Here is a 21,609-nt window from a genome sequence, read left to right as displayed (position 1 = left end):
ACAAGCTGTTCAAACAGCCTACAGATGGGAGGGAGGGAGGGAGGGAGGGGGGGGGCGACATCTTGCTCAGCCAGTACTTTCCCAAAAACGCCTTGAACTTCCAAAGAAAGTTGAAGCAGAGGTTACATTTTTAGCTCTAACTACTTGTTAGATCAGTCAGTGCACTGGAACCATGCTAATGAAAGGAGAAGTCAGGCCAGGTGTTGGCTTAGGTGAGGTCATTGGCCTCAGTTCAAACTGCCTGAGTTACTAAATGTGGCAAAGCTTCAGGAGAGCAGTGATTTCCTGTCTCTCTCTGTGCTCAGCATTGTCTGAGATAAGTTTTTAAAAAAAATTTGTTGTCTTGTTTCCTAGACTGGAATTACTGATGGACCTTTGAACTAGAGCTGAGTGGAACGTGGAAAAGACATTGACTGACTGAGCAAAGACTGCTTATCCACTATCACCCCGCCGACCCCCCACCCCTCTCTAGCATCCAGGCCGCCTATATGCTCATCAACCTGACAGTGGCCATCAAGGAAACTCGTGCCTTTCATGGAACACAGCCTGCCCACCCCACCGCTGCCCCTGAAGCTGTGGAAGTGACGGCCATGGATTCACATCCGGTGCTGGTCGCCCCTCCACCGCCTCCCCTAGCACCTCCACCACCTCCGCCTCCACCTCCTCCTCCCCCGCCTCCACCTGCATCCTCCTCTTCCTCCTCCTCGCCATTTAGCCGGGCGGACAGTGCCCGTCGAAGCCGTCTGAGGAAGCTGAACTGGGAGCGTATCCCCAAAGAGAAGGTGGAGGGGAGGAACAGTGTGTGGAGCGGGGCGGCCCCGGGCGAGGACGAGTTCCCCATTGACCTCCATTCTCTGGATGAGCTGTTTGGTCAGAAGGACAGTAAGCCTCAGGACAGAACCAGCACCCTGAGACGCCGGTCTACTCTGCTGCGCAGCAGATCCCCCCAGGACAGCTCAGAGGAGGTCAGATCATGGGGATGGCACTGGTATTTTTCAGTAATGTATAAAGATAGTGAGATTTCTTGCATGTTTCTTCCCCTTATTAGTATCGTTTGCCTCTTCACAGATCTCCCTATTGGACTCCAAACGCAGCATGAACATTGGAATATTTCTCCGCCAGTTCAAGATGTAAGCCTCCTCATTCCTTACTAGAGCTGAAAGACAAGTCATTTTATCAATTAGTGGAGCAACAGAAAATATTCTTCTCAAATATGAAGATGTTCTGTTTTTTCTGTTTTATGTAATTTTAAATTGAATATCTATGGGTTTTGGTTTGTTGACGAGAGATTGGACATGGACAATTGACCAACTTTAAGCCTTTTTGCCTGCATTTGCCGGAGGTCACCATCAGTCAAAACTGAAAGTAGTTCTAAGTGCAGGAAACACACGCGTGTACGACTGTGCCCAGGGGAGCAGTACTTCACTTGAGACTAAACTGGAGTGTGTGGCCATATGTCAAACATGGATTGGTGTGAAGTCTCATCAGGAGAGAGGGAGTATATGGAGTATATTGCACAGGACAGGTGCAGGGGAGGGCACCCTGAGGAGCTGGACTGGGGGTGGGGGTGGTAAGTGGCCGTGTATAGCCTTAGGAGTCAGAGTTGACACCTGCTTGACACCCCCTTAAGAAGCGTCTAATGTTGAAGCACCCCCCTTCTCTACAGAGAGAGACCCCACTGGTGGCCTGTCATATTCAGCCATCCCCCTAAATCCTCTTTAGCATGTTTGCCTTTCTCAAACGAAGCAGCACGAAGAGGGCTGTTTCATAATCATTAAGCGGTAGAAAAAGACGAGACTAATAAAGGGAGAGAAAAAGTGCTGAGTTGCTATATTGTCATGCCTCCACGTGTGCAACTCTCAATTGAAGGGCACTTTTTTTTTTTTCTAAACTAGATTTGTCAAGACTTGTAAGGAAAGCCATTATGTGAAAAGAGTCTCTTCTGTACACAAACATTTGTCTTGTTGTGAGCTTATTTGCCCTCCGTTTTGAATTGAGGCAGAGCTACTGTTCAAATCTGGGTGTAGTTTAAAGAAAATATGGTTTTATATTGACATGAGTGTCTGAGTAACCATTTCAGTGTCTTTTTTTTTATTATGTGACAGTTCTATTTATAGGCTGTTTCACTCAGCATTGTGTTTTCAATAGAACTAGTTGGGACAAATAACAAAGAGTGTTTAACCACTTATGAAAATGATTTATCCTCAGTCTACTGTGGAAGTGTTCACAGGTAAATCCTGAACTGTTGTTGTCGAAGAGTTAGATGTGGCTGTGAACGTTGAGCTGTGAATGAGGAGAATTTGTAAAGACTACACACACAGTGGCATGCACATAATGGAGTATGAGCGTGTGTGATGGGCTGTAAGATGAGGGGGAGGGGAGAGTATAATGGAAAAACTGCTGGAATAGAGGACAGATGTGTCACTCGGTGGAAGTAAGTCAGAGGTCAAACAGTCAGTCAGCTCAGTTTCTGCGTCTTTCACCTTGACATCCCAAGGCCTCTCAGACGTCTTCTTTGCATGTCTGCCTTTTATTTGCCTAGTGGATACGCCACTTTGCGTCGCCAATGTGGCGTCAACCAACCCTCCTTCCCCGACACTTTGACTGATAAGAATAGGATTAGTCTGAATATTGTGTGAACAAGGCAAAACAAAGGGCTGATACTGCTCATAACATGAGTTTTCTCGGAGGTTGTCATGCCTTTCCTCAGGCTGAAAACCCCATCGCATGTTAACAATGATGTCATACTAAAAATGTGCATATTGTCATTTTTCCGCAGGCCTGCTAAAGAGATAGTTGAGGATATCAGGCAGGGTGCTGGGGACCGTTACGGAGCAGAGAAGCTCACAGAGCTCTGCAAATTGCTGCCTGACAATGAGGAGGTATTGTGCCTTTTTTTTTTTTTGGCATACAGATGCAATAGTGACAACCCCCTCTCTTCCCCTCCCTCCTTTCTCACTCATCTGGCTCTGGTTAGGATGATCAAAAGTTTGCAATTACACTTTGTCGTATGATGTGGTCTGTTTCCAGCGCTGAAAGATATTGGAATTGACTGTTAACAGCATGTTGGTTTTAGTATACTAGTTTTTGTTTTTAATTGAAGCTGCTGTCCAGATTTTACTCTGCATCTGTTCTCTCTCAGGAGTCTCGCCTGAGGAGGTTCAGTGGGGAGCGGAGCTGGCTGGGAGAGCCTGATCTTTTCATGCTGCTGTTGGTGGAAATCCCCAGGTACACCCCACCTTAGCCCTAGATTGGATAAAATTACCAAAAATATTCCCAGCACCAGAACTTTCCATTTGATTCTTTGTTGTTGTTTTTTTAGCTTTAAAACTCCTTTTTTTCTGTTTATTTTTACTTTTCCTCCTCACATGCTTCACTTTGTGATGACATCTGCTTGTTTAACTGATGATTGATAGGGAGTGTCTTTTTTGTCTCCATCATCAGTCACCCCTGTCCATTCATCCACCCGTCCTTCTCTTTCCTCTTCCATTAGTTTTCGGCTTCGTCTGGATGCCATGATCCTGCAACAGGAGTTTGACCCTGCTATGACCTCTCTGTGTGTGGCAGCCAGATGCCTGAGGGAGGCAGCTAGAGGTAAAGTAACAGCAGGGAGTTGTGTACACCACCACTATAAAGATAAAGACCCATTTAGTGTGGTGACATTTGGATCCAGAATGCAAATATAACATGGTTTGAATTCAGAATGAATCACTGATTTAGGAGAAGGTTACATTTTTTTTGTATATATTTTATTTTATCAGTCAACTTGAGTGTCTCTTGTGCTCTTCAAGTCAAAGTTGCTGACTCATTTTAAAACTTTGAAGTCAGTTGCAGACACATTCATATTCATAATGCCTCAACCTTGAGGCACAATATTGAATCTGACTTTTACCCTTGTAGAACTGCTGAGCTGTCCTGAGTTACACTCCATCCTTCGTTTGGTGCTGAAAGCTGGGAACTATATGAATGCTGTAAGTGCTTCTTTATTTTTTATTTGTTTTATGTTCTTTTCTTCAGCCTGACAAAGCAGAGCCAGTCCCTTTTTTTTTTTTTTTTTTTTTTCTTTTTTTAATCTGTGTACAATACACCAGTCACTAGGGGTCTGGGTGTGTGTTCAGGGGCGTCACTCTGACTATGCACCTGGGTTTTGTATCATTGTTTGTTTAAAGTTGTCACATGTTGTGTGTGTGTGTGTGTGTTATTCTAACCTTGTACATGGCTTCTCAGGGTGGATATGCAGGGAATGCTGCTGGTTTCCGAATTTCGTCGCTTCTCAAACTGGCTGACACCAAAGCCAACAAGCCGGGCATGAATCTTCTGCATTTTGTAGCTATGGTAAGAAATGAAATTTAGATGCAATACAGCCTGAGTAAAAAATATATTAAAATAAACAGACAAAAAATCAAATATAAAGTTTAGGAAAATGTAATGGGGGGGGGCTTATTACATGACAGACAATTCCTTTTTAAAAATATGAGCACTAGTGCTGCTTATGAAGAGGATTTGTATCGTGTGTAAAAGTATTTGTTAAAAACTGTTCATTAAAAGAAAAACAGGTGTTAATATTGCTAGCTTTTGGGGAAATTAGGTCTAGCAGTTTTTGCAAGAAACAGCTCTGACCACAAACAACAGTATAGCTGCACCAGACCCTCAATCCAGACTGCTCCACAGAGCATATGATTTAGTCAACATTAGCAAATGATGTGTTGCTTCTTTACAAACAATAGCTGGATAATCAGTTGTGTTTGTCTCCACAGGAAGCTGTGAAAAAGGACCAGAGTTTACTGTCATTTCCCAGCCAACTAGGCCATGTTGGCCCCGCCTCCAGGTCAGTCTCTTCCCAAAACTCAGATCCCATCAGATCTACAGTGACTGAGTCTGAGGGAATAAACTAGCTCTGCTCAATAACGTCAAAAACAAACTGCTGCTAAAACAGTCGTAATGTAAATCTATTGCATTCTTGTATGAGAGCAAGGCACCCAGCTGTTAGCAACAGCTTGCTGCCTGTGTGAAAGTGGGTCATGACAATATTGATACTCGAAGCCAATATTTGAGCTCTGCTGTAGAGTTTTGCACTGATTCTGGTACTTTCTTGTATGCTCTAGTAATCTGCAAGGTGCTAAGGGATGACCATCCTCATTCTGCTTTCTGAAGTAAAACATATCGTGCGTGCTACTGCAGTCTCTCTTGCTGCATATAAACTGACAGAACTCGAGTCCAAGTCAATTGAAAAAATTGAGTTACTGCATACTTTTGATTGGATTTCCAGTTTTTGATTGCAAGAGCTTTCTCAAGACATGTTATACCGCTATTTCTGTACAGTTCTTAACATGACTGTGTATTATATGTCTGCTCATTCCCTGCAGGTTGTGTGAGGAATCTGTTTTGGAGGATTTATCCAAGTTGAAAAGCAGAGTGGCTGCCCTCAAGGCAAACACCCAGACTGAAGCAGAGATTCAGCAGCACACACAGCGATTCCTGGAGGTATACTATTTTAAATGTACTCCGTCTTCAGCTCCAATCTTAACACACAGAATATCCAATTAAAAATTTTAGCATTTTTTTTTTTTATTGAGGGTAATAAATAGGACCATGTATACTGGATGTATTTTAAAAAAAATAAAAATAAAAATTTTAAAATATGTCTTTCCGTGTGCAGTTGGCCGAGGAGCGTCTGAAGGAGGCAGAGGATGAGGTGGAGGGAATGAGGATGTCGAGTCAGGCTCTGGTGGAGTTCTTCTGTGAGGACGACAGCACTTTCAAACTTGAGGAGGCATGCAGGGTCTTCCATTTGTTTTGCCACCGCTTCCAAAAAGCTATCCAGGTAGGATCCAGAAATCGATGGTAAAGTTTTTCTGATCAAAAAGATAGACACAACGTTTTAGCTAATTTTAACAAATTTTCCTTTTTCTACAGGAGAATGCAGAGCGGGAGCTGAAGGAGCAGAAACGTCTGGAGCGCCAGCGTGAGATTGGGGAGAAGCGTCGCTCTTTGGCCATTTGTACTGGGCTGGACCTGGGACTGACCCTTTCCAGAGAGCCTCACAGTCAGGAGAGCCAAGATGAATTGGAGAAACTCCTAGAGAAGAACCTCAGCTACACTTGGAGTCGTCGTAGCCTGAGAAGCTCTGACTCCCGCAGATACTCGCACCACCTCCATAACTCATCCATGCTAAAGAGCTTCCCTGTGCTTGGCAGCAGCCCAACGTCAACCAGCTATCACTCAAACAGCTCTTCTGACCTTGAAAACACCGCTGTACTTTGCAGCTCTCCAGAGACTGACGGCACATGTTCCCCCACTGACCAAGAACCTGTTCTGGGTAGAGGGAGCAGGGTTCAGCCCAGCCAAACAACCAGACGGGGCGTGGAAGCTCTTCAGGACTCGCACATTGCTACATTTAGTAATTCTCAGCATGGACATAGCTTCACAGTCAAACAACAAGGTCCTGAGAGCATTTCCTATATGCTGCAGGGCCAACCCAAGGAAACTGGACTTGAAAAAGAAGTTGAGATTTCAAATGAGCACATGACTTCAATGAACACCGAGTCTTCACCCAGTTCCTGTCCTAGCTCTGCTGCTATAGATACTGATACACCTGCCCTATGTGTTAAATCCCAGACCTCTGCTCACAGACATAGGTTTGGCCTGCCAGTAACAGACAATAATCGCTCTCTTCAGAGAAAATCTAATGGCTCTTCTGTCAATGAGCCTGTACCTCAGTCTGTTCATACGAATGGAATACTTTCTCACAGCGACACCAGGGCTGGGCTGTTGAGTTACCAGAGATCTGAGAGCCAATCACAATCATCTGTAAAAGCTCCAAATAAAGCCCAGTCACAGCCACAGATGAGAGAGACGCGTGCTGTGATGCCTTTGCCTGATGCTGGTCTAACAAAGCAGACAGATACAGAAGTGGCATCCACACCTGTGGATGAGAACTGGATGCCCTCCAGTCTACCAGAGTTCAGCCAGTCGCAGCCAGAGGAGTACTCTGACTTGCCAAGTCCAGAGAAGGAGATTGCAAGGTCATACTCCCGTGTGGGTGAAACACTGGAGTGCCACACTTTGGTGAAAGGCCTCCGGTCCTATGAGGCCTTGTCACCCCCAACCTCTCCACTCCCACGACCTGCACCGAGCCTCTGCTCCAAGTGGAGGAAAGAGAGGGAGATTGACCTTCGGGAGGGGGCAACTCCAGGGTCTCCTTCATCAAAGGAGGAGAGTCAAACCATGAAGATCCCTGTGCGTAGTGGAATAGGATCCAAAAGGGGACTTGTGTCACGTGCAGGACCTTCCAACAGCACAGGCATTCCCAGGGTCCGCTCCAAAACTGAGCCTTCAAATGGTGGCCCAGCCCCTACAAACCCACCCACACCTAGTCGGCTATCTACTCCTCGCAGCATGTCATTGCGCTCGTCTCCCATCACTCGGCCTGCCATCATTCAGACAGAGGTGAAACGAAGCAATAGCACCCGGGAGAGGACTGTAAGTGAGTCACAGACTCCAGGAAAGCCCACCCTGACCCACAGGACCTCAGACAGATCCCTACCAGACAAGGTCTCGGGCAGCACCCAACAAGCCTTCGTCAGAGGGAGCCCTCTCCGTGTGTCAAAACGACTTGCCCCAAACTCTGAGACTCAGGTTTCTTCCCAGGCCCGCACTGCCCACAGCCCATCCTCCGCCACAGCCAAGACGATACGTACGGCTGTCATATCTGCAGCCCGAACTAAAACTGCCAAGACCACAAGCACAAGCACCTCGCCTGCTAGCTCTAAAATCCCTACAGCATCACGGATACCTGGTCCCAAAATGCCTCGAGCTACAGCCCAGCCACTGTGGAGGTGATGGAAGTGAATAAGTGATAAATCTTTCCATGCCTTTTCTGTATGTTGGTCTAATATATGGGTATTCATGAATGGTGTGAGTTATCAGGTCTGAATCTGCTCTCCTTCAACTGTAGTTCATCTAAATTTAACTTTTAGGAAATGTGTATGTAGTTCTGAGTGCATAGGTTCTACATATGTGACACAGAGCTGCACTGGGAGCATCTGTGATACTTTATCTCCCCACTAGAAAAGTAGAATAGACTCTTTAAATCCTACCTCTTTTTACATTGGCTTGTGTCCATTGCAGGCAATAGGACACTACAAAAAGACCCATGTTCATATGTAGAACAGTTTAACATACGTTTCATGTTAGTGAAAAGGATTCCACCAAGTGAACACTATGTGGCTTTGAAAGATCTGTGATTTGGGGAACTGGTCAATCACTCTGGCATAAAAAAAGGTGTTTTTTTTTTGTTTTTTTTAGGAAATTATCCAAATGTTTTGAAAACTGTGACCCTTCTGTGATCATTGCATTCTCACACTTGGCTGTCTTACAGTGTGAACTTAACTCGGTACACTATTGAACTGTTCATCCTCTAGTTGAGTGGCCTCATGGCTCTGATGCACTTTACAAACTGAAGAAGAGGCTGTGCAGGGATGATTACTGTCATTTTGGTTTTATATCAAAAATATTCTATAACTTTATTGAATAGCATTGGTTGTTATTCACTGCATTATGTGGCTTTGTAAATAAGAGAAGATGAATAAAGATGGTGGTTGTGAATAGGTGTTGTCCTGTCGATAAAAAGGCACTCAACAGTTAAATTAAAAAGTTCCAGTCTGTGTTACTGACATATTCTCAAACCTGTTCTTTAGCTCAATATTCAGAAAAGCACTTGCTTTGAGAGTTGTGACTTTCAAGGTCCCCATTCTTCTTCATCAACTACTGCACTTGCATCTTGCTGTCTTCTGTGTCCTTGTCACCCTCATTGTTCTCTCTCCCTCTTCGTCTGAAGTCCTGCTTGCTGCATCTCTTGACACAGTCACCCCCAATCCTGTCGGTGGCTGTTGTCATGGAAATGCTACAGACGTCCCGGGGAATCTCCTGGCAAAATAGTGGGGTGCAAGGGTTGGGGTGGAGGGTGACTGTGGGTGTAGGGTCCCAGTGGGAATTCTCTCTTTATAGGCCGCAGTGACGCCAGAACCTCTTGGGAAAGGCAATAAACTGGTGCCTCTTTGTGTTCTTGAGTGTCCGGTTGTCGGTCACTGCTGGCCTCTTAACCTGGCTCAGTGTATAGAGGTGACATCATCAACGGGTCTCCAGGGGTGCAGGACTGAGTAGTCTAAAGTGATCCCTTTTTTTTTTTAGCTGCCTTCGTGTATTCTGCATTGATCTGAAAGCACTGGCTTAGTGAGAATAATGCCACGTCTGAAGGTGAATAAATTATATATGGGCTTTAAGACCAGTGCTGACCACTGAGGATGAAGTCCAAAAAACAGGAGACAGAATTGTTTTATGTCCTGTTTCTATGTGTGGCCTGTATATACACACAGTGACGCCACTGTGTGGCATTTAGTGGCAGGAATGTAGCAAGTTCAAGAGAAAGGGTAAGGCCAAAGTAGAAAGTCTGTAGGTGTCCATGCATTCAGACTACCCTTGAAACAAGCTGGTAAAATCCAAGACACACCTCCCTCATTTGCAGTGACATTGAGTAGATTTAGTTAGATCAGAAGTCAGTAAGGTTCAGGGACACCCTTTTGAGTATTTGTTACAAGATATAATGTAGGTTTTTTAAGTGGTCACTCTTATGGAAAATAAAGTTGTCTGATATCTTTGCAGGAAATAAAGAAATAAAATAAATACTGTGAGTTGCAGGGGAAATATCATGCCAAACACCATCCATGAATCAGGAAGTTTAACACGATCTTGATTAGAGGCAAAATAAAATCTGTGGGTGACTGACATGACGAAACATTTTCTGTATATAGAAGCAATGGTAGTACACTGACTCAAGTACTGTACTTAAGTACAGTTTTGAGCTACATGTACTTTAGTTGAGAATTTACATTTTCTGCTACTTAAAAAAAAAAAATTAAGTATTGATTTCAGTATCATATATTGTACCTTTTTATCTCAAATGTATTTGACATCTGTAGATTTGCAGATTAAGATTTTACATAGAAAATATTTGATGAGTAAAAAATGAAGCATTCTTACAGTTTCCCAACAGTGCATAAAGTAATTAACATAACCTGCAATTCAACCAGCTACAACAATAAAATGATCTTCCATGTAAATGCATGAGTAAGTCAAAAACAACACTCTGAAAGGGTGCATTCTTTTGCAATACTTTACTATAGTTTAGTTTGTAATTACAATTTACTTCTAATTTCATATACTTCTATTTAATTACAATTATGAATGCAGGAGTTTTACTTGCAATAGGAGATTTTTATTTATCTATTTTTTTTAAACTTTTTTTTTAAGTATCACTGTAGGTTACTGCGTAAATATTCACAGTTTAAACTGGCAGAGAAATTATAAAACTGACAGTTCTCTCACCACACTTGCAGTTTAAGCAAAAAGCTAAAAACCTAAAAGCTGAGATTCTTGCAACTGTACTTGTCATACAGTACAAGTTAGGAAAATCACAGCAAGGCAGAATAGCATAACAACGCCATCTGGTGTCAGACAAACGACAGTCTCAAAATGAAACTACAACTACCAGCTTGCATTGTTTCCGTACGTCGATTTTTACGTAATGGACAGCTCCCCGGATGCGGCTGTGATTGACTATACCAGGCAAAAAGAGATCGAAAGACAAGTGGCGGTAAGTCACAAAATCCTTCCAATTTCACGGTTACAGCAAATTACTACTTCTGAGACATACGTTAGAACACAATATAATTTTTAGAGTAAGTTCAGGGTGTTATTGGGTCAGGAACAGGCTTTTTTGAGAAGTGGCTTGCAATAAACTTTGAACTTGTTTGCTAACTAGCTAGGTTGTTAGCCACCTAATGCGCTAGTTCCTTAGCTTGGTGCTAGTTAGTAGGGGAACGCCTAGTATCATAAGTGAACAGTGCGAAATAATACATGCCAGATAATTGGCATCTCGTTTCCGTTTCGCTTGCTGTGTTTTGTTAGGGGGCCAGTGTTATACACTTTCCAGACGTTGTTAATTAGTGGACGACTGAATTTGTCGCTATCGTTAACCAATGTACCGTTACTTACGATGAGCTAACGTCGGCGGCGGTTAGCTCGTCTGCTAACTGGGTGAGAAGCTGGATTACTGTACAAACTGCTGTCGCAGAGTGACTAGCCGGTAATTTTACCCGTGTCTCCTCAGGTATAATAATCATTCCCCTTATCACTGAGAATGAGGCGCTTAGATTAGCCTCTCTGAGCATGGAGTGGTGTAACTAGAAATTACCCAGGTGCCTTCTTTTCTGTTGTCAGGTGCTGCAGCCCCAGTGGTCGTAGGCAGGATGCAGACCATAAAGTGTGTGGTGGTCGGTGACGGGGCAGTGGGTAAAACCTGTCTTCTCATCTCCTATACCACCAATGCCTTCCCTGAAGAGTATATTCCCACAGTGTTTGACAACTACAGCGCTCAAATGAGCGTGGATGGCCGTACTGTCAGCCTCAACTTGTGGGACACAGCAGGCCAAGAGGAGTATGACCGCCTGCGTACTCTCTCCTATCCCCAGACCAACGTTTTCATCATCTGCTTTTCTATCGGCAGCCCATCCTCTCATGCCAATGTCAGGCACAAGTGGCATCCTGAGGTTTCTCACCACTGCCCCAATGTGCCCATCCTGCTCGTGGGCACCAAGAAGGACCTGAGGGGTGATGCAGAAACGGTGAAGAAGCTGAAGGAGCAGGGCCTGGCTCCCACCACCCAGCAGCAGGGCAATGCCCTGGCCAAGCAGATTGGGGCTGTTAAATACATGGAGTGTTCTGCTCTGCAGCAGGATGGTGTCAGGGAGGTGTTTGCTGATGCTGTGAGGGCAGTGTTGTATCCAGTCACGAAAAAGAACCCCAAGAAGTGTGTGCTGTTGTAATAAATGGTTCCCACATTTGGACTGTGTAGAGAGATGATGGAGATCCACAGATGCAAAGGAAGGCTGAGGAACGAAGGTCATCATCTGGCTGCCTCCATACCACCTCCAGCAGTTCAGACTTTGTCTTCAGCTCCTCTGTTACTCCTCTCTTCCTTATTCATCTCTTGGAGGATTTCTCTCCGTTGCCATCATCACCAAAGTGACTATGCCAAAATGGGGGCAACAGACAGTATCTCCTCTATTTTTCTTACATTTTAACTTTTTATATTTACACTTTTTCCAATTTTACATCTGTTCTAGATTTATAGCTTCTCTGCTTTGCCTTATAAAATGCTGATCATGGTTGTCACAAGCCATAATAACATCCAAACCAACCAACCAAGCTACCCTGTTTGACTGGAGAGAAGAGATCTGCCTTTGTTCAGGTGGAGAAATAATGACTACCTCATACTCTCACCTAGGTTGCATCTCATGAGTCTCAAGCAACGTCACCATCAAAATGCTTTGACTTGCCTATTTAGATGTAATAAACAGACAAGTAGAGGGTGAATAAGTTTTAATTTCAAGCAGCTTGATTCCAGACAAGGTGCGATGACTCCAGGACGGATGCCAGTACCCCTTAACCAATATGCACAGATTAGAGGTTAAACTCTCGAGCTGCAGTTCCCCTTGTGCTCAGTCTGGCATGTTAGAGCTGTCTGGCAGGCTGCCCCTCCAGCCTCTCGCACTGCTCTCTCACTGCCATGCATGGGAGAGCTAGTAGGACTTTGAAGATAAACCAAATCCATTAAAAGCAGCCGACCATTTGCCCTCTTCAGTAATAGAGGAGCAGGTGTCATGAGGCTTCTGCCAAATTAACCCACACTGGTACTGGATTTCTTGGGCTGACATCATCAGAAAGTCAGATTGTAGTACAGCTCCCCTCTGTCTTCATCTTAACTCTTGATGCTCACACCGAGTGCCATTAAAAACAAGCCTAAGAATTAGTTTTTGACAGGGTGGTGTCAAAGAGACTCTATTTTGTCTAATTATGTTGGAATTTACTCTGTAAATGATTTTTTCCTCAAATGTTTTTAACCTGAGTGTGGTAATGGCCAAAGTTGAATATATTTTTTTGTAATAGCCTATGTTTATTTGATCAGTAAAATTTGTTTTGTAATTAATAATCAGATTTGATGAACCAGAACTCCATAACATTTTCAATTTCAATTACGTTATTGCCTTGCATTTAAGGTTAGCAGACTATTACCACTGCATAATTGATTCAGTATAGCATATAATACCAGAATATGTTTTAACTGGCTTATGCTAGGCTATATACTTCTTTTCATATATTTTCTTGGTTAGGTGAATATCATTTCATCTTGGAAGAAGCAGTGTCATAGCTGCCTTGTAAACCACGTAACAGCAGTTTATCTACAATATGGAAGGAGCATTTAATTTGGTCAGGTGCCTTATCTAAACCAAAGACCATAGCAGTGCTCCTTTGTCAAACCCAAAGGTGGCCATTAAAGTGCTGCAAGTGCCACGAGACCTATACAGGTCCAACCAACTCTGGGTTTCATTTTTGTAATTTTTCAGAAGCGTTCTGCCTTAGTTCCCTCCAGTAAACACACTCCTCTTGCAGCACTGTTTGTAAGACACAGGTGCTAAACTGACATCTTGCGCGGCAAGTCTTTGTGCATTTGTGAAACGGAGCGCTCGTGGCCCACAGCTCTTAACAGATTGTGGTTTACATCCCTGCATTGCATGGTGCAGTGAGGGCAAGGCACAAGCACAACTTGCACATACGGTTCAGCAAGAGCTGCGTTGGTGAAACGTGCCTTGTTGCATCTGAGGATTTTTATACATTTTATAAATTTTTTTTTTTAGTAATGACTGGTTGCTTGTGTGCTTACAGTTGCCAGTAATAACAGCAGCCCTTTTACTATAGTTATTTTCATTTACTCACTCGAGTGGGGTGTATAATAAGTCAACCTAGATTGTGGCCTGTGTAAAGTCTAGAATAACCGAAGCGCAACACGAGTGAGAGGTTTTGTGCATCAACAGTGATGCGGTTTGAGATCTGCTTAAAGATGTGTGAAAATTTCCCAGATTGGTGTGTGGAGGGTTGAATGTAAGTGCACAATTTGTCAAACTGTCAACTGTGGTGAGCTTGTTTTTTTGCCATGTCCTGATTTCACTCAGATAATGCTGTTGAAGTGGAACATACACCTGTGGGCTCTGTATGTCTGTGTCCCGGAGCTGTATGCTACCGTGTGCGTGGTACTACGCTTTTACACTGGGAACTTGATTTGTAGAAATCTGTTTGTAATTGTTTTATATATAACAAAAGCATATTTGTATAAATGAACTAACAGTGAGATGATTTTAAATTATGCCAAATAAAATGGTGGTTAAAACCAGACACTTCTTTTTTTCCAAGTGATACATTTTTTTTCCTTGCTGTTTTGTGACTTGACAAAAGAGCTCTAGTATTACACATAATCAGCACATTACTGCACAGCTGTATGATAACAATAGGTGGATGAAGCCAAACTGAGGCGTGTGTATGTGTGAGGATTCACACATTTACGCACAGCTACTTGTTCTTTGAGCTCCGGAAACCACGCTTTGTTTCTGTAGCAAACATACTGTAATGTAGTTCATTTTCTTTCATATTAATGCAATTTCAATTACCACCTCCGAACACTAGATGGACACAGCCCTCTAGCTCAGCTCAACGGTATCCAGAATGAGTGCCATTCTTCAAAGCCTCTGTTTTTTCTTTCTGTACATTTGGAGTTAATGGCCTATACCGATCTGGTTTTCAGGGCCATCATTCAGTTTAGCAGACACCCACAAGTTCAATCAGTTGCACAGGCTTAAAAAAAGCGTGTGCTGCTTACTCTGAAAAATTCCCTTGACCTTTATGGGTGGTGGCTATGACAAATGACAGATGTGTTGAACTCCACCAAAGGCTCATTATAACATCACTGCAGCAACATTTAGAGCTCATTTCCTCTGCGGTCTGTCTCTAAATGTTTTACAACCAAGACAATGCTGAATGTATGTTTACAGCCTGTAAAACCTGTGTTACTGCCTGCTTTGGTGCTTGATTTATTATATCAGTGAACTCCGCCAAGTACGAATTGTAAAAGCGTTCAGGAAAACATTGCTTAGAGGCACGCCTGAGTAGTGTGATGGTTAAATAAGATGAGAAAGGATGAGTGCATGCTGCTGTCTGCAATACGCTTAACTAAGGCAGGCGGATTAATGACACAAGGGTCGGTTAAGGTGGTCCATTTTTAGGTGAGTGAATGGCAAAAGGATTGTAATGGGAACTGTACATATTTCAGTTTTCTCAAACTGTTTTTTGTTTCTCTGTCTCCTCTCCCTCCTTTTTTTTATTTGAGTTTGATAAAATTTGGGCAGTGTTATTTGAAAGTGGAAAGGGGAGTTGCCTTGGTTTGATTGTTGATGATTTCACATGGGCCAGGATTTTTACAGTTGTTCAAAACTGGCTTAAAAATGATTTGAAGCTGTTGTCATGGCAACAAGACTTAAGGCCCAAATCTGCAGAAGTGCAGACTTATTCACAGTTAGCTGGATCATGGTATGATGTATGAGGTATGGTGACATATGAAAAGTTAGATTTCTTTAATAACGTAGGTTATTTAAAAAAAAAACATTACAAACTGAGTCTGATTATCACAATTTAATTTTCATGATACAGAGTTAAAAGGAGGGTGCTAAATCTTTTATAAACTAAAAGGGCCCTCAGAGAGTGCTGACCTCCATCAACGCCAATGTCAGACAACATACACCAGACTTCAGAGAAAATGATTCAAATTCATAGGGCAGTAAAAAGCAAGGCCTTCCACAGCGTTATTAATATTTTCTTTAGACCCTCCTCCCTAATTTATAAAGAATACAATAGAAATATTTCCGCCACAAATTTTTGTACAGTCACCAAATCCCTTTACATGGTAGTTTGCACAACAAAATAAATATAGTTTGGGATATTCAATTGAAACCTTCTGACTGACAATAGAGCAAGAAAACATATAATTTATCCTTGACAATATGATGAGTAGGCCTACTTGTCATTTGAACACTAAAATTATTAAATATACTTTAATCTACTTTCAGTGGCAGACTGTATATAGTCAGAATAAAATCATTAATTAATTGTATGTTGCTGTTAGTTCGGAGATCATGGATAAAGCAAGGTATAATTGTGAGTTATGGACATCGACTGAGGAACAGTCTTGGGATCTACAGTAAGATAGCTAACAGAAAGTTTATTAGCTGAACTAGGTTTGATAATCAATAATACTCTATCACTAGTAATCAACTTAATTATTACATTGGAGAGAATCTCACCAATCAAGCACAAACATCACTCAAGGTCTATCGACATTTGCTTATAAAAACTAATTTGGAAATGGTGGAAACATGATGGGGAACAGTGTAAAGCACCACAACAGCATCAACACTGCAGGGACACACATAAAATTAGAGTTATTTCATTGAGTCTGTTGCCCCAGTGCATTCTGGGAGGCTTCCCTGTAAGTGCTGATCATGGTTTAAACATTCTGCTCCTGTTGCCTTTGTTTCATGGTTCAAGATCACATCCTCCAGGATGAACAAATCAAAGAGGGCTCAGTACTCCATATTTGCATTTCTCTGTTTGTGCCAGACACCAGATCAGATGGGTGCTTGGTTTACAGTGTGCTGTAAATGATATAACTACATGTTTTTCATGTTCAATCGTCGCACAGCAAACCTCGTGTTTGAACGTAGCAGGAGGTGAATTTTTCCGTGTTCAATCTCTGCCTGTTTGATAGAAGTGTGCGGCTGAGGGTAAGCGGACCAGCAGATTCTGTTTCTGTGAGTCATCAGCGTGGAGCGAGTGGGAGTGCTGGCCTCCGTTGGGACCTTGATCTCAGCTCCGTCTATCGCTCTTCAATCTCCCTGGCTCCTTTCCTCCCCCTCATTGTCCATTTGATGATGTACTGGGTAAAGCCAAAAGGCCAGGCAGCTCCCGGCGCTGTTCAGTCAAGGAACTGGGGAGATTCCTCTTCTTCCTCTTCTTCTCCTTGTCTAAAGATGAAAAAGCAAAAGGCCTTGATCTAATAGAAGGCCCGCAGCTAGAGCGAGACTGAGAAAGCTGCAGTTCTGCATTCAAATCAAACTGTTCCAGCAGAAGGAGAGGGAAAATGAGATTGGAAAGGAACACGGTTGGGGGGGGGAGTGAAGGCCGTTGGCTGTGTTTGCAACAAAATAGGACTCAGAGCAGAGGAGAAAGAGTGAGGTGCTGAGACAGTAATGGAAAGACAGAAAATGGGTATAAATAATGACGGAGTAGAGGGAAATTCAGTCAAGTTCTTTCAAATGTAAAATGAACGAGGCTGGAATATAGGAGGCAAGATTGATTAGGAAATAAAGGAGTAAAGTGGTGAGGCACATGGGTTTAGTGATTGGATGTAAATACGCTTATAGTTGCTTCCTGGCAAAGAGAAGATAAATACCACTCATATATTTGTTTCGTAATTATAATACTACTGCAAAATGAACAAAATCTACGAACCAGTACCTCTAAAGCTCTCTAACTGACATGCTATATCTGTGTTATAGTTATTTATTGATAACCTGAAGACAACAAGACTCCAGGAGGACACGTCTGGACTCTGGCCAAGAAATAGTCCAGCACATAATCCTCTGTTAAAGCACAACTTGACATTTTTACACTTCATGTCTTGTACAGATGAAGGAAATGAGATATATTATGTTAAATAGTGGGTTTTAGAGATCCTGGTGGGTGGATTTTTTTTTTAAAGGTTTGGAAAGAGCCAGGCTAGTTATTACCCCCTGTTTATGCTAAGGTAAGATGACAGGCTTCTGGTGGTAGCTTCATATTTAGTGTACAGACAGGAGAGTGGTATTGATAACTCTTGACAAGAAAGCAAATAAGCATATTTCCTAAAATGTCAAACTGTTTCTTTAAATGAGCAGTTTATTTGAATGTTTCCATCAATACACTCCACAGCAGAAACGGCCCAAATGAAGACCTGGAGGCACTGAAATGTTATGAGAGCGTAAAGCGAACCCATGAACCGAACAGAGAGAAGAGAGGAACCAGACACCCGGGTCTACTTAAGTATTAATTATGTTGGTTTGCAGTTGTGAACTGATAAACTGCTGCCTGTGAATCACTTAAGTAACAGAGCTGGGAACAGAAAGTCCTCAAGTGCTCTCCTCACATTCTTGTTGCTCAAACCCCTCCTTTGAGCGCCTCTGAGAAAACAAACGCAGAATGAAAACGGGCTGATCAGATGTCCCGTGTTATGTGGCCGCCCATTGTCTATGCGCAATCCCTCTAAACCCAAAAGAGGCTGTTCACACGCTGTCATTCACTGATGTCTGTATCACTGCTGTGGGGAGAGGCCAGATGGCACGGGGGGCCACAGCAAGCCAACTCTGACACTCTACTGAAGCACGCTCACACCACCGCAGGTTTGGAGTGATGAAGTGAGAAAAAAGAGAGGAGGAAAAAGGAAAATGCAATATCTTTGTAGGACAAGCTGTGGTTGGATGTAAGTGAAAGAAATTCGATGAGCTGAGTTTGAGCTTCGCGGTTCTTCATTAAGATTGGATGGGTAATATGACAGACCGCACACAGAGAGCCTTTTGCCCTACCCAATTACCAGCTATAACTTTGGTTTTATGCTCTGTCTGAGCTGTCATAACTCTAAAATGACAAGACAGCGTGAAAAACTGTGAAGTCTAAACAAGCCACATTTCCACACTCCTCTACTCTCCCTCCTTTCTTTTCATCCTCTGCTTGTCTTTGTTTTGCGTTTCGGTGTGTGTCGGTGTCAGCTATCCCCTGCATCTGTCTGCAAGAGAGCGGAACCTTTTCACAAACTTGGCAATTGTATGCAGCAGCGAGCAAAAGGTCACTCAGCAATTTAGGCCGCCCGGTACTGAACCCCACACACACACTGCCGACTCTGAATACTTCTGCAAACCTCAGCCCAATGAGCATGCAACCCCGGGGAGGGATAGAGCAATCAGACGGCGCTTGTCGCTGGAATCCTGACGCTTCACTGCAAAAACGTGTAGTTCAGCCATTGCGAGAGAGAGTTGGTGCTTTAGGGACTGTGGCCTCCGTGTGTGTCGAGACAGAACATCCTGTGCTGGCTTGGTTATTGCTCTCCTGCAGCGCCGTGCCTGCTTTGATCTCACTTGTCTCATCTTTGAGGTAGCAGATTTTATCGTTCTGCTCACACTGGAGTAGATTGGGTGGTTTAACCAGGTGGAAAAAACTTTCTAGAGGAGAAGGGAGCTATTTTTCTTCCTCTCTGGACTTTGGAGTTTTTCTGTGGTCAGAGGCAATCTCTTTTCGCTACGGATCCTTGCTCTTTGAAATGCACATTTCGGGCTCTCATTTGCTCAATTTCATTTGTCAGGGTTTTGTTGTCATACAGTATGATAGTGTTACAGTACTTTCAGGTGCTATAAACTGTGGAGGAAGGAGTCCTCGCAGTTGATGCGTTAATCCAATTGTCTTTAGTCCCATGTGAGGAAAAGGAGATTGGATTCCCTGTGTGCATATGTGTGTTTGTGTCTGAGATGTTTATGGAATACTGAGAGGTCAGCCTCTGCAGTTGAGCCTCCTCTGACCAGGGAATACGTCATTGGTGTGAAGACTGTTGTACTTGGCTCTGAATACATAAACCTCGCAGCCTGCTCTCAGTGCAGTGTGGAAGCTGCATTTCAACAAAAAGTCCAAATGAAATATGATCTGCTGGTTTGCTGTTTCCCCTCAAGGAGTAATATCTGACATTGGTCTCACTGTGTTGTGGAGCAGCAGTTAGCAGCAGTTAGTGCTTCAGCTGTCATACTATCACTATCATAACTGTCTGCTTAAGCTGCAATTAGGTAGCCAGTGAGAACTAATTCAGATAAAAGAAGAATACTAGTTTCCCATGGGTAGCTGCTTCTCTCAAAGTAAGCAAGGAGATGTTTTTTTTCCCCCTGATTCTCCCTCCTTTATTCTATCTCCCTCTGTCCTTATCTCTTTGTTTCTGTCTCTGATACATCCTCGGAGAAATGTATGCATTTATTGCCTGTTTTATTTATGGCTCTGTTCGTTGTTTTTGAATCTCGTCCTGATTTTAACTGGGAAACCCAACGGATCCAGACATGTGTGGATGGATATTTTTATCCTCCTCGTTGAGAATCAGGATTCATATTTTGAGAAGTTCCGGTATACATTGCCCTGAAATGAATCGGTGTATGGCTTACAGATATATAAGAAATTGACAGACATCTGCTGATAAAGATCATGTGATTTGATTGAAAGCTCCTGAGCAGCTAAATTACCTTTTCCACCTCTGCTGTTGCCAAGAGCAATGAACTTCTACAGTTACATGACAAGTGGGTAAACTCACATAAAATCATGTGAACATTACATTGTTGAACATCTCATTCCAAAACCATGGACATCAATCTACTTCTGTAACAGCCTCCACTTTTATTTCCATAAGATTTTGTGAGCTGGCTTGGGCTGATTTGCCCCAAATCAGCCACAGGAGCATTAGTGAGTTCAGATATAAAGTCCGACTCACAGTCGGGATTCCAGTTCATCCCAAAGGTGTTGGACGGAGGTGAGGTCAGCGCTCTGTGCAGAACAGTCCGTTTCTTTCAAATAAAACTCAGAAAACCATTTCTTTATGCACCTGACTTTATGAAAATGTGTCATGTTGAAACAGGATATGGCCCCTTCCCCAAACTGTTGCAAAAAAGGTGGAGGAATGTTATTGTCATTGTATTGTAATAATGTGACATAGAAGCATGAAAAACAGTCCAAGACCAAAAGTACACCATCAGGAGAGTCCTTCTGGAGGATAAGAACATATTGACTGTATCTGTTGTACATGAGCACTTAGTACAATATAGGGACGTGTTGTATCTAAATATGGCATTTGTTGATTTTAATGATGAAATGTTCCTCTAATATCCATAGCAAAGTGGATTTGCATTTCAGCAGCTTCATCACCAAATCCCCACGATTTCTGGGGAACAATGTGACTCACATTTTGTGATGTTATGTTTCATCTGTACATAAATACTAAAATATCATGTTTAATATCATACATTCTATGCATGTCTTTAAGGATATTGTACTACATGAATATTGCACACACATGCACACACACACACATCAAGAGCTGGAGTCTGAAAAGAAGTCCAATACACATACGCATCATTTGATAAAATGCACATCTGTTGAAGTATTGAGTCAAAGCACGTCAACAGGAAATATCGTGGGACGCAGCTTTTCTAGGTTATCTTGCAGAGAACTGGCAGAGATGAGCTCAGTTTGTGTGCGTTGTGTGTTTTCCATGTTGATGTTTGTGCATGAAGCTGTGTGTAAATGTGCATGTTTGAGTGCTCTAATAGATGGTTTGCTTTTATAACATCTGACATACTGAGACTGACAGCTTTTTCTGTGACCATGGAAACAGGAAATTAGCCTGTTCACAGACTACGGTAATCTGCAGGCTGACACTTTAGATGCTTTGCATCCTGAAGAGCGTAACTGAAGACAGGAGGTGGCAGACAGATAGAGAGAAACACAAATATGAGAGATACACTTATAAAGCTGACATTTGGGTGTACATGGTGCAATTTTGCCCTAAAAACACTTCCCTCTAACAGAACCAGTGGACCCTAA

The 21,609-nt window shown here is 42.9% G+C and overlaps 2 protein-coding genes across 2 annotated transcripts; both read left to right on the top strand.

The window, feature by feature from the left end:
- Positions 1-488: 488 nt before the first annotated feature.
- On the top strand, positions 489-8,594 carry LOC111226499 (FH2 domain-containing protein 1-like). Its single transcript, XM_022751683.1, has 11 exons — positions 489-965; positions 1,069-1,130; positions 2,780-2,882; positions 3,143-3,228; positions 3,494-3,594; positions 3,901-3,971; positions 4,228-4,335; positions 4,758-4,828; positions 5,367-5,484; positions 5,660-5,824; positions 5,917-8,594. The coding sequence occupies exons 1-11, from the start codon at positions 489-491 to the stop codon at positions 7,840-7,842; spliced, it is 3,288 nt and encodes a 1,095-aa protein (XP_022607404.1). The 3' UTR covers positions 7,843-8,594.
- A 1,996-nt stretch (positions 8,595-10,590) lies between these two features.
- On the top strand, positions 10,591-14,297 carry LOC111226500 (rho-related GTP-binding protein RhoG-like). The gene is made up of 2 exons (XM_022751684.1): positions 10,591-10,654; positions 11,281-14,297. Exon 2 carries the CDS (start codon positions 11,310-11,312, stop codon positions 11,883-11,885), a length of 576 nt encoding a protein of 191 aa, XP_022607405.1. The 5' UTR covers positions 10,591-10,654; positions 11,281-11,309; the 3' UTR covers positions 11,886-14,297.
- Positions 14,298-21,609: the final 7,312 nt, after the last annotated feature.

The sequence above is a fragment of the Seriola dumerili genome, unplaced genomic scaffold, assembly GCF_002260705.1.
Source record: "Seriola dumerili isolate Sdu_G_001 unplaced genomic scaffold, Sdu_1.0 BDQW01000161.1, whole genome shotgun sequence".
Classification (NCBI taxonomy): domain Eukaryota; kingdom Metazoa; phylum Chordata; class Actinopteri; order Carangiformes; family Carangidae; genus Seriola; species Seriola dumerili.
This window is presented reverse-complemented; position numbering and strand designations above follow the sequence as displayed.

Coding starts and splice junctions, on each gene's coding strand:
- LOC111226499 (XM_022751683.1), top strand. CDS start 489: ATGCTCATCAACCTGACAGTGGCCATCAAGGAAACTCGTGCCTTTCAT. Junction 2,883..3,142: donor TGCTGCCTGACAATGAGGAG/GTATTGTGCCTT, acceptor GTTCTCTCTCAG/GAGTCTCGCCTGAGGAGGTT. Junction 4,829..5,366: donor CATGTTGGCCCCGCCTCCAG/GTCAGTCTCTTC, acceptor CATTCCCTGCAG/GTTGTGTGAGGAATCTGTTT.
- LOC111226500 (XM_022751684.1), top strand. CDS start 11,310: ATGCAGACCATAAAGTGTGTGGTGGTCGGTGACGGGGCAGTGGGTAAA.